The 12500-nt window shown below is 45.7% G+C and overlaps 1 protein-coding gene across 2 annotated transcripts in view; it reads right to left on the bottom strand.

Moving 5' to 3' along the window:
• Positions 1-3350: 3350 nt before the first annotated feature.
• The window catches only part of LOC143295964 (uncharacterized), a 14930-nt gene continuing 5780 nt past the window's right edge, over positions 3351-12500 (bottom strand). Inside the window, exons 1-4 of one of the 2 annotated variants that reach the window (XM_076607672.1) lie at positions 12387-12490; positions 10006-10259; positions 8691-8798; positions 3351-8026 (exon numbers count right to left, since the gene is read on the bottom strand). In XM_076607672.1, coding sequence (XP_076463787.1) covers positions 6419-8026; positions 8691-8798; positions 10006-10259; positions 12387-12471 — 2055 coding nt within the window. In that variant the 5' untranslated portion in view covers positions 12472-12490 and the 3' untranslated portion in view covers positions 3351-6418. Of the gene's footprint in view, positions 8027-8690; positions 8799-10005; positions 10260-12386; positions 12491-12500 lie in introns of those variants that run through there. The other variant, XM_076607673.1, reaches the window with a different exon arrangement.

Here is a 12500-nt window from a genome sequence, read left to right as displayed (position 1 = left end):
TTACTTTCGTTCTTAAACACTAAAGGAGGTGTTGGGATGGTAGGTGTTGAAGCGGAAAATAGGATTCCTTTGTGAAACCAGGGACAGCAAGGAAGGCGTGGAAAAACTCATCAACATGATGTTTCTGAGAGTTTTAGAATTCCTCCACGCTTCAGCAACCAGTAAAGGAGAACAAAATCAAGGTTGGAATGGAAGCAAAACAAAACAAAACAAATAAACAACAACAACAACAAACAGAATAAATGTGTGTGTGTAAAAAAAATGTCCTAGAGGTCTGGAAGGGGTGGGTGGCAAATCAATCACGACACCGGTAGTCATTACTTGTAAGGTTGTGATATTTGACCTTTTCTGGTTGTTCCAGGTTGTTGTTGTTTTTTTTACTGTGTGTGTGTGTGTGTGTGTGTGTGTGTTCTTTTCCTAATGTGTGTGTGTGTGTGTGTGTGGATGTTTAGGTGTGTACTGACAAAACTGACACACACATACAACAACTTATGCACATTGACAAAGACAGAAACACACACACACACACACACACACACACACACACACATGGGATCAAAATACACGAACAGGCACTCTCATGTACAGGTGTTATTCTCTGTTCGTTGACTGTAACCACCCCTTCTCCATCGCCGTTCTTTTCGCCACTGGTCGTACTATTGAGCTCGATGCTGTCGCCACGACACGCCAAAACTATTGCTGACGCAATCCCCTTGTCTTGACAGAAGTGTGTGTGTGTGTGTGTGTGTGTGTGTTTGTGTGTGTGTGCGTGCGCGTGCCAGTGTGAGTCCTTTTTATGTGTTCAGGCGTGCATGTGTGTGTGTTTGTGTGTGTGTGTGCGCGCGTGTGCTTTGCGTGTCCGTGCACATGCATGATATCCAGTGAAATAAGTAGAAAAAAAAAGAGCTAATACCCCCACTCACCCACAAAACACACACACAAGCCAAAAACCTCCCCCCTCCGGCCCCCTTCTCCAAAACCCCTCACCGGCCACCCCCACCCCCACACACATACAGCCTGTCTGGACACTTGTTTTTGGCCTCGGTTGTTGTGCAGCAGGTGTCCATAGTGATGAATGTTGTGCCGAGGTCCTGGAGGATAACACTGTGTCCGGGGAGGCGGAGGTGGTGGTGAGGGCGCGTGAAGACTATTGCGAGTGTAGAGAGAGAGAGAGAGCGGGGGACGGGGGGGAGAGCAGGGCAGGGGGGGGGGGGGCGGGGGGGGGGACACGGAAGGCGGGGAGCGGGGGTGCGAAGGTCAGATAGGTTGAGATAAACACGCACGCCGTACTTGGCGATGAGTGGGCTGTCCCTCTTGACCCAGCAGGATCTGCACTTGAATACTGCACACACACACACACACACACACACTCTCTCTCTCTCTCTCTTTAAAAATAAGGAAAAAAAAGAAAAAAACAAAAACAAAAAAACAAACAAACAAACAAACAAAAAAACCAACAACAAAACCCAGCAACCTGACGTCATTTGTTAATCACTGAGAACGACTGCATTGTATGGTTTTGTGTTTGCGCGGAAAGTGGAGAATACTGTTACGAGTTTCTTTTGCCTGTTTATTAGCAAACGTATATGAAGTGTGTGTGTGTGTGTGTGTGTGTGTGTGTGTGTGTGTCTGTGTGTGTGTGTGACACAGTGTGTGTGTGTGTGTGTGTGTGTTGTGTTGTGTTGTGTGTGTTGTGTTGTGTTGTGCGTGCGTGAGTGCGTGTGTGTATGTGAGTGCGCACGTGCATGTGTGTGTGACGTGTGTCAGTGTGTGTGTGTGTCATTTTTCTTTCAGATGAGCTTAATACGAATCGAAGAGACAAGTTGCTAAATTTGGGGTGATGATTCAACGACCGTGTAGAGAGACCACACAGCACCTCTTTGTTGCAGTCGGATTTTTAAAAATATTTTTTAATCCATACGTCACGATTGACATAGACGGTGGTGGAGCACGTGGGATTATCAAGATGGTCGAATCACATGCTTTTTTTGTTTGGTACGTTTATGAAACATAAGTAAAAAATAGTTTTGTTGTTGTTGTTTTGTCAAAATGAGCTCAACCGCCGGCATCAAAGAGGCACGTGGATACGTCAGTAAGAGCCGATGATTCAGGCAATGAACATAATTAACTTTGTGGGATTATTTTGATCTGTTCGTCATGGTGGCTGACAGAATTAGGTAAGTATTAGTCACTACTGTGCTTAACTGAGAGCTGTTCATTACCGCTTTGTCAGTCTTGTGCTTAGCTGAGAGCCAATACTTTCCTCGCGTAAAATGAACGACTGCACAACAGTCCCCCCTGGACGGGCCCTGATTTCAAGGACGTGTCTCACGACTCAGCTAATGACAGTAATTGACAATAATCATGATAATGTGAATTTATAGCGCCTGTTCTCTAAATAGGGCTCTACGCGCTTTACAAAAACGGGTGAACAAATCACACACACACTAACGCCGGCTCGCGCGCGCACACACAGAGCACGTAAGCAAACACACACACACACACACACACACAGAGCACGTACGCAAACACACACAGACACACACACACTCAGTGGGTGATATCCGGAGTTGTCAGGTTGGCGCCTGCCTCGGGATAGAATCAACGGTTCATGGAATTACATCACAGTACAGATGGAAGGGAGAGGGCCGTCTTCACTGGAATTAGCACGATTGAACAGAATATTATGCAGGTGGATGCGAGCTTTCTTTGGAGGGGGGGTGGGTGGGGGGGGGGGGGGGGGGCGGAAGGTGGAGGGAGTGGCGGTGGGGCAAAAAGCGGAGAAGTATCTTGTGGAGTGGTGGGCAAAGGCTAGACGTTTTTACTCTGAGCATGAACTATTTTGTCCGAGTTGGACAACAAGTGTCAAGTGTCAACCTCTGACACGTGAACATTTTGTCCAGTGAAATGCTGCCCAGGACGCATTCTTACTGTGCTGAGGCCAGAATTGCATCAACACACATGTATCAAACTTTAACTCATTTCAGCTCCCTGCCCCCACGGACGTATTGTATGTCCGTGCCTGCCCCCCTCCCCACATCTACCCGCCCTCCAACCACACACACACCACCCGGCCGTTCTCTATCCTTCTCCAACCTCTAGCTGACACGGGAGATAGCCGTGATTATTATGTCAGTGACAATGTCTTAAGTGTTCAGGTTTTGATAAATTCCCTCTCTCTCTCTCTGCGCGCGCGCGCGCGCGCGCGCGTGTGTGTGTGTGTGTGTGTGTTTGTGCTGGGATGCGCGTGCGCGTGGTGTATTTGTTTGTGCACACACGGCAACTAAGAATTTACGCACAGACAGATTCACCCACTCCAACTCAACACAGCAGTTATTATCCATACAATCTTTACTTGAAAACAAATAAAGCAGGGTTTGTTTGTTCTCCACACCATCACTTATCAAACGCACACTCACTTTCTTATCAGTTCAGTTGGAAACTTACTGACATAATTTGTTCATTTTACATCTTTCGCATGGCGATGTTTCACACACACACATCACACATCTGTCACACCCTTTGGTGAAGTCTTGACACCCTGGCAACAAAATTACTGTCCAAAGTAGTCACACAGACACAAAAAAGAAAAAGAAAGAAAAAAGAAAAAAAGAGATAAGGTTACGGAGACATTTTCAAACATTGATGTCTGCTGAGCAAAATATGCTGGTATTAAGTACATTGTACAATATCATTTGTACATCACTACAACTGTACAAGGAGACTTTATGAAATATGCATAACCGTATTTGCAACAGCAACAAAACCAGAGAGGGAGACGAGAAAGGAAAAGAGGAGGAGGAGGAGGAGGAGGAGGGGCGAAAGACAAAGTAAGGAGAGAAGGAAGATGATGGAAAGAAGTGGATGAAGATGAAGGAAGAGCGGGAAGAGGGCAGAATGAATCACAAGGATGGTGGTGTTAAAAAAAAAGCCCCCCCCCAAAAAAAACACACCCCCAAAACCAAAAAAAACCAAAAAACAACCAACAAAACATGATGCAGTTTTGAAAGCGAAGGTTACAATAATACCTTACAAGTCAACATGTCGAAGGAGGGGGAGGAGGGGGGAGGGGGAGACTGGAGAGCGATTGCACTGCTTCCTGGACAAGATGGAACGAGAACAAGAGCAACGGGAAATACCTCTATGATTCATCTACCACTTACTTCTTCACGTGAGCAAGCCTAAATCTGCGAGATAAGAGGATGAGAGAGGGGCAGCGACAGAGAGAGAGAGAGAGAGAGAGAGAGAGAGAGACAGAGACAGACAAACAGAGACAGAGAGAGCGACAGAGAGAGAGGGACAGAGACAGACAGAGACAGAGAAATAAAGAAATAGAGACAGACACGGAGGCAGACCCCTAATGAGATGAAACTGACATAAAACTGACATCAAAACAACAGACAAAACTGACAACCCTCACACAGTCCCAAAAGGTAAACTGACTGGTTCTTTCGAAGCATGTCAATTTCATCCACCGTTGAACTGACTGTGTGGGATATGAGCCGTTTTGTCCGATGTGAACTGAAGCCTTTTTTAATCAGTGTCCTCTCCTCGCTCAAATGTTTCCTGCGTGTACAGTGGTGTGGAATCTTGTTGTGCTAAATTTACATAGTTTTGACGGTTTTTTTTTTTTTTTGTGTGTTTTTTAAGAGTGTTTTCTTTTAACTAAATCTCTAATTTGGAAAAACGACGATCATTTTTGTAACACAGTTTATCAGTCTCTTTTAGCGAAGACAGAGAAAGTCAGAGAAAGCAAGCGAGCGGACGAGCGAGCAAGCGAGAGAGAGAGAGAGAGAGAGAGAGAGAGAATCCAAGGCGGTCAATGACTATTATTTCCCCTGTCCCTTTCTCACTCCACTGGACCTGTCAGGGAGCCAGTCTTTCAGACGAAATCACGAACTGAAGTTGTGTAATGCATCCTTTTAACACACAGACGAGTCAAATCTTTTCTACGATCAACGAAAATTGCTCTGAGATTAAAAAAAGAAAAAGAAAGAAAAAAAAGAAAAAAAAAGACCAAGCGTAAAACAGCCGATTTTGATGAGCAAACAAACATATTCTATGACGTCTACACATGTACATACACCAAAGGGTGGTGCTGCACTCTGGCAAGGCCTCCCCTATCCTTCTCCTGTGTCTTAGCTCTTCCTTTCGGAGAGAGCGAGCAGCCCACAGGGAGAAGTCATTTGCGATATAAAAGCATTATATAAAAAAAGCACAATATAAACTCTCTCTTTTCTCTCTATCTCTCTCTCTCTATATATATACACACACACACATATATATATATATAATTATATGTATAATACAACGCAATGCCATACGGATATGACACCGCATTTTACAACGCAAAAAATAAACCTTAATACATGATGAACTTTGACGATCATGACTGGTCATTTTGACTGAGTGCTGAAGATGTCACAGTGTACCCGAGTCAGTCCTGTACCCGTTCACTCAGATTGACATGTAAAGGAGGGAGACAGACAAACATAGCGAGACGGACAGAGCGACAGAGAAAGAGAGTCAGAAGAGAGAGAGAGAGAGAGAGAGAGAGAGAGAGAGAGAGAGAGAGAGATTTCGTTCTCAATCAAACAATGGGCTTCTCAACAGAACACCAAACTGCAGATCAAAAACACCAATGATTCGGATGCTGATCTTATCTTCCTCGATAACTAAAAAGTTGTTTCAATTACACGACAAAATTATCCCTTTTATTGAAAAAAAAAAGCAAAAAAAAAAAAAAAAAGCAAAAAGTCTGCGACAATCCATTATTTACGAAAAGCATACTTCGTCAAATGACTGACAATGCAGAACATCAACGAAATGATTTTTTCCAATGTATAATCATATACAGACGATCCACCTAGGTGTGGAAAGGTATTTACATAACGTTGCATGCAGTAATATGTTCCAGTATTTACACACTTATCTCCTTAGGTTTACCAATACTTTTTTTGTTATGTCTCACACAAAGTCTTTTTTCCTGCACGCATGAAGATATTTCCCTTCACATATGTAGGTATCTTTATTGATTGCTAATCTTCTCTTACATTTCCATATGACACAACCTTACATGTCTTTTTTGTGTTTGTATAATTTGAAAAAAAGGAAAGTATTTTCAGAACATGTTCTTCCCAGTCCAAACAGCAAACCAGGGAGTGTACAGTATAATTACACAATGATGCCTTCCCCTGCCCAAGAAGAAGTACTCCATTATACATACACCCTTAAAGGCGATTTCCATTAAGTGCATGTACAGCAAGTCACGTCTCTTACGGAGCATTCCTTTATTTTAGAGCTGTAAGAAGAAGAGGAAGAAGGAATGCCAAACATCCGTCGGTTCCGACTACTGCTCGCTGCATGCTGTATGTAGGAAGACAGCTGCACAGTCTGTCCCAGACACCCGGGGTGGTGCTCAGTCCTCCTGGCTGCTCATGAAGCCGTCCTGGAGGAGGTCGTTGATGGAGCGGGAGTTGAGGCATTCCGGGTCGTCGTCACAGAGTCCCGTGAGGAAGGAGACCAGATGCTGGTCCAGACCCTCCTCCTCGCCGCCCTCCCCCGGCCCCGGGTCGGGTCCTGCCCATGAGGACGTGGGCACCAGCTGGCCCTCGCCCCCCGACCACTGCCAGACCACCCCCGCGGGGGACAGAGACCGGGAGCCGCTGGTGATGGAGCCGGGAGCGGTGGGAGGGTTGAGAGGGGAGCAGGGTTGGGGGGTGAAGGAGGAACGGGGGGGTGGGGTGACGCTGGAGAATCGAAAGCAGCACGGAGAACGAGGGGAAGGGGAGGGTGTGGGGGCAGCAGGTGACGGGGTTGTGGTGAGGTGGAGAAGGGGGCTGGGCGGGGTCCTGTGGTGGTGGGCGGTGGTGGGAAAGGCGGGGGTGGTGTCGGCACTGTGGGGGGTGGTAGAGTTAAAGAAGGGAAGGGTGGTGGAGGTAGCGGTGGTGTCAGCATGGCTGGAGGAGAGGAAGGCGGGAATCGTGCTGTCAGACACGGTGCTACCCCCAAGCCCGCTCCCCGCTGTGAAGGGAGCAGGGGGCAAAGAGCCGCCGGCCAGGTCGCCGTTCCTCTGCATCATGGCGGTACCATCACCGGCAGAGGACAGCACTTGGGGATAAGTGGCCGACTTGAGGATCTTGGGCTGGCTGCTCTCTCCCTTTCCGGCCTTGGAACAACTGTCCACGCTCCTGCGCTTCCTCCGCATGTTGAAGGGAAAACCTGGCAGGTCCAGCAGGGCATCTTCGGCGTCAGCGACGTGAGGTGGTACGGCAGAATGAGGCTGGAGTGGGGTCAGTGAGGGAACAGGATGTGGAAGTATCTCCGTGCTGGATGGAGGACCGGTGGTGGACAGGGAGGGCGGCAGGGAAGGAGTCAGGGACTCTGTGGTCGTGGTGCAGGGGTGAGCAGGAAGGCGGTTTGTGGAAATGAGGTCAGATGGCGGGTTCGTCGTCTGCTGGGCGGAAGGGGGCGGCGCTGTGCTGACGTGACCAGCATCAGCCACGCTGTCCTGCGGGTTGGCCAGTCCTCCCAGGACAGCCGTCAGGTCCTCGTCCAGGCACAATTCGTGCTTTTGCAGCTCCGAGCAAATGAAGTCAAATCCCTGAGAGTCCAGCATGGGTTTTTGATCCTCTGGTACATCGCAAGCAGCGGTTACAGTCTCTGGAATCGTGTGGGGGACATGAGGAGGGGTACTGTTGCCTTGGAATAGCAGCGGCTGCTGCTGTAGCTCTGAGTTTGTCTGCGGGCAGTGCTGGAGTTGTCTCCCCACTTCTTGCTGCAGCTCTGGTGGCAACTGCAGCGGAAGTTGCAGATGCTGCCCCTGCCTCGCAGACTTCTGCTGTTGGTGGTGGTGGCGGTGGGTGTTGTGGGACAGTGGCTGTGGTGGGGGGTCGGGGCCGGGCAGGCGGAGAGTGCAGACAGCCTGATGCATAAGCAGCCAGCTTCTCATTGAGTTCTCCCACTTCTGCAGCTTGCTCACCTCTGCACGCAGCCTCTGGTTTTCCTGGGCTGTTATACTGTACTTCTGAAACCGAAGAGAAGTCACTGTCATCGATCGTTCCTCACACCGTCCTGTGTCACGTGGAAAGTTGGTATTATAACAAGTTATCACACACACACACACACACACACACACACGCACGCGCGCGCTCATACAAACAAACCAGGGAAACTATCTTACCGGCATCACTGTTAGTGTCTATACATGAACATTTAACCCCTTGAGTGCCAAGGGAAGAAAACAGTAAAAAATGATGTTTAAAAATCATAAATCAATATCTAGATGATTGATCAATCAGCCAAAAACTGAGAATACGGTATGGAGATCGTATACCACTCTAGACAAAATGTGTGAATTTCCAACCTTTCAGAGTTATTTTTCTGCTATTGGTGATGTCATCAGTGGCACTCAATGGGTTAATGTGAGGTAAAAACCCATTCTGCCAACTGTGCGTTCCCTTCATATTCAGCTATTGCTTTTTTGCTTCAATGTATGTAATTTTATTTTAAAATCAATACTTCCACTGACTTTTGTATACTGATTTATGGATTGATATTGTTTACCTACGTACTTAAAGCTGTTGTAAAACTTGTATCTATTTACTTGCTTACTGACTGAATCATTTTGTTTTGCTCAGGTATTCATTAATTCGTGAATCTATCTGATCACTGTTCGTTCGTTCGCCTACCTTCTTTACATCACAACTCTGCCGCTTTTTCTTCTCTCTGCATCTCTGAGCAGCACGGCGGTTTTGGTCTTTGCGCCGTTCCCTCTTGGCCTTCTCTGCTGGCGTCAGCTGGCGGACAGAAACAGGAACAAACGATGAACCAAACAAACAAACAAAACACAAACAAAGCAAACAACAATAACAACAAAACAACCCACAACAGCTTTCGGTTTATTGATAAAGAAACATCTTCTTTATGCTGGGGTCTCGCCGACTGGTATGTACAGAACACACATTCATTAGACTTGATGAAGAAAGAAGACAGAGAGAGAAGGGGCGTGGGGGGTGGGGTGAGACAGACAGAGACCTGGGGAAGGATGTGGAAGAGAAGGAAGGAAGGAAGAAACAACGGGGACGAGTGGAGGGGTGTGGCTTCGAGCGAGAGTGGAAAAACAGGGAGGAAGGGTGAGAGCGACAGAGAAAACATACTGATAAAGATGATTTAAGTGTTTGAGGGAAACTGAGTAACAGACAGTGAGGGAGAGAAGGTAGGTGGGAGGGTGAGAGCGACAGAGAAAACATACTGATAAAGATGATTTAAGTGTTTGAGGGAAACTGAGTAACAGACAGTGAGGGAGAGAAGGTAGATGGGAGGGTGAGAGCGACAGAGAGAACATACTGATAAAGATGATTTAAGTGTTTGAGGGAAACTGAGTAACAGAGAGTGAGGGAGAGAAGGTAGATGGGAGGGTGAGAGCGACAGAGAGAACATACTGATAAAGATGATTTAAGTGTTTGAGGGAAACTGAGTAACAGACAGTGAGGGAGAGAAGGTAGAGGGAAGAAACGGAAGGAAGGAGGTCACAGAGAAGGAGAGCTGAAGCGTGGGAGGTGGTTACAAGTAGACCAACGATAAAAGCAGAGAAGGAGAAAAAGAAGGAAAAAAAGAACGAAAGAACCAATAGACAGTACAGAAGAAGAAGAAGAAAGATAACAAAGAACAGTTATTTTTTGCTGACAAAAACAAAGATGACACAGAATGGCACAACAATTTTCCAAGCAACCAACCAACCCACAAACCAATACCCTCCTCTCCCCGCGCCTAGGCCCCTCCCGCATCGAACAACAAACCAGAAAACCAATCAGCACCACTTCAACCGTTCATCTATTATCAGTTTCAAATTTACGTGAGACGTGAGATGCGAAGAGATACACCAGGACAGGACTTTGTATAACATTAATTAATTTTTTTTTCTTTTAACTGTCATGCATTTCTATAACTGTGGTATGTCTATGACATGTTCCAAATAAAAATATTGTTTAAACCAGCACCAACCTCGTATTTTGGCGGCTGCGGAAAATCTGTCTTGAGTTCAGGCTGACCGGCCTGCAGCCGTTTAAGCAGTATGCACTGCCTGAGTTCTTCTTTCACAAGAGGGGCGGAAGTGCCCCCCTGAAGGGCTGCCTGCGCGGCCGCTTGGAGTCGCTGGTCCTCGCCGTAACCGGAAACCAGCAGGTGGAGAGCGCCACCTGGTAGATTAGCGTTCAGAAGCTGATCGACGTCCACAGTGGAGTCCATGGAAGCGGTGTCTGTGTGTAAAGGGAAAGAAAGAACACTATCATGTCTAGCAATTTATTTTTAATCAGTTAGTCATTATCATAGTTTGTGTATGTAAGGCGAAAGAAGGAAAAAAAAAAGATGGACAATAATGAGTGTTTATATATTTTACCTTTAATTCATTATTCATTATCACAGTTTGCATATGTAAGGCCAAATAATGAAATAAGATGGGCAGGAATAATTATGAGTGCTTATTTATTTCATCTTTCATTCATTATTCATTTTCATATTTTGTGTTTGTAAGGGTACAGAATGAAAATAAAATAGGCAAGACAAATATGATGTGTCTATTTATTCTATCTTAGCTTATCATTCATAATCTCTTTTTTAAATGTTTGATGGAATACACACATATCTATACACAAGTTAAGGTATTATCAGTACTTTAATGACCAGCTTTGATATTCAGCTGGAAGATCCTACTTATGGCGGGTATGTGTATTCATATATATGTGAATATGTGTGTCCATGAATAAAAAGAGAGAGCAAGAAAGACGGAGTGAGCAAGGCGCGGAGGAGGGGGGGGGAGTGCTGGTCTGGGGAAGGGGGGGGGGCGGTCTCAGGACACTAACTGTGAAAGAAGTCATTGAAATAGAAAGAAAAACAGAACACACACACACACTCTCTCTCTCTCTCTCATTCTCTCACGCGCGCGGAGATCAGTTTCAGTTTCAGTAGCTCAAGGAGGCGTCACTGCGTTCGGACAAATCCATATACGCTATACCACATCTGCCAAGCAGATGCCTGACCAGCAGTAACCCAACGCGTTTAGTCAGGCCTTGAGAAAAAAGAAAAAAAAAAAGAAAGAAAAGAGATAAGCTTACATAAATAAATAAATAAATAAATAATAATTATGCGGAGACAACAGGAGAAATCTCGATTCGAAAAGAAGACGAATTAAAAATATTCAGAAATACTCACTCGTTTTCATTCACACACACCACGGAGAGAGAGAGAGAGAGAGAGAGAGAGAGAGAGAGAGAGAGAGATCAGAGCAACGATAACAACAACATCAAATGCATCGAAAGCGGAACTAAACACGTCGACGACCAAAGCGACAAAACTTACCTGTCGTACATCCGCACATCGTCCACTCCCTACAAACAAAATGGACCTCCAACACAAAGCACAGCCAAACGCGCGGACAGGTCCCCAACACAAAGCACAGCCAAACGCGCGGACAGGTCCCCAACACAAAGCACAGCCAAACGTGCGGACCTCCAACACAAAGCAACGTGAAGCCAAATGCGCGGGCCTCCAACACAAAGCAAGCCAAATGCGCGCACCGAACAGAGACAGACAAGAGATGCCTCCCTGCTGGAGAAGTCCTACACGGATGTCCAACATATACGATTTATATGTAACAGAGAACTACCTCATTCTAGTCATCTCAACACATACAACGCATCCAATCGCAGTTCCGCGGATCGATCTAAATCACAGTCAGTCACACACAGCCAAGCTTAATTAAATCAAAAAGTTACTATCAAAGCTAACTATTGTGCTAATCAACTGGAAACGATCGCATCATGAAAGCAAATCCGAAATTACGAATTCGTATATACAGAAGCTATCGCGAACAATAATTGAGAATTGTAATTTAACAAATGGTTTCGAATTCTCATATCTACAATGGGCAATTATAGATTTACAAATCGACAGATCGACAAACTATAAGGGGAATGGGAAGGGGGAGGGGAGGGGGAGAGAAAAGAAGAAAGAGACAGAGCTGGTTATTTTTCAATAAAACTTTAATTACTTTTTACATCACTTTTAGCGTAGACTTTGTTCCATGATGGTAGCGAACAATTAAAAAAAAAAAAAAAAAAAAAAAAAAAAAAGGGGAAAAAAAATGAACAAACAAGATTATAACGCTGATTGAAATCCCCTTCAGCAGACATTCCACATTTCCTTCTTTCCAGGAATAAAAACCGCGACTCGCTTCGTACACTGGGAAATCACGGAAGTTGTTTTCATTCCACAAACGTAACAAAAAGTAAAACACGTCCACATAACCAGTACAAAACACTGAAACGTGCAGTGCTGGTTTCCAAAATACTACTGTTCCGTTCAGGCACGGCAACAGCACAACTTACATGTCTTTTCGTTTCTCACTATGTCTCCCTCTCCCAAGCGAACTGAATCGCGCACAGTCACTGCAAACACTGCAAGCTGTGTCATAAGGCAAGACACCTACGACTCTGAAGAAA

The sequence above is a fragment of the Babylonia areolata genome, chromosome 21 (assembly GCF_041734735.1).
Source record: "Babylonia areolata isolate BAREFJ2019XMU chromosome 21, ASM4173473v1, whole genome shotgun sequence".
In the NCBI taxonomy this organism is placed as follows: Eukaryota; Metazoa; Mollusca; class Gastropoda; order Neogastropoda; family Buccinidae; genus Babylonia; species Babylonia areolata.
This window is presented reverse-complemented; position numbering and strand designations above follow the sequence as displayed.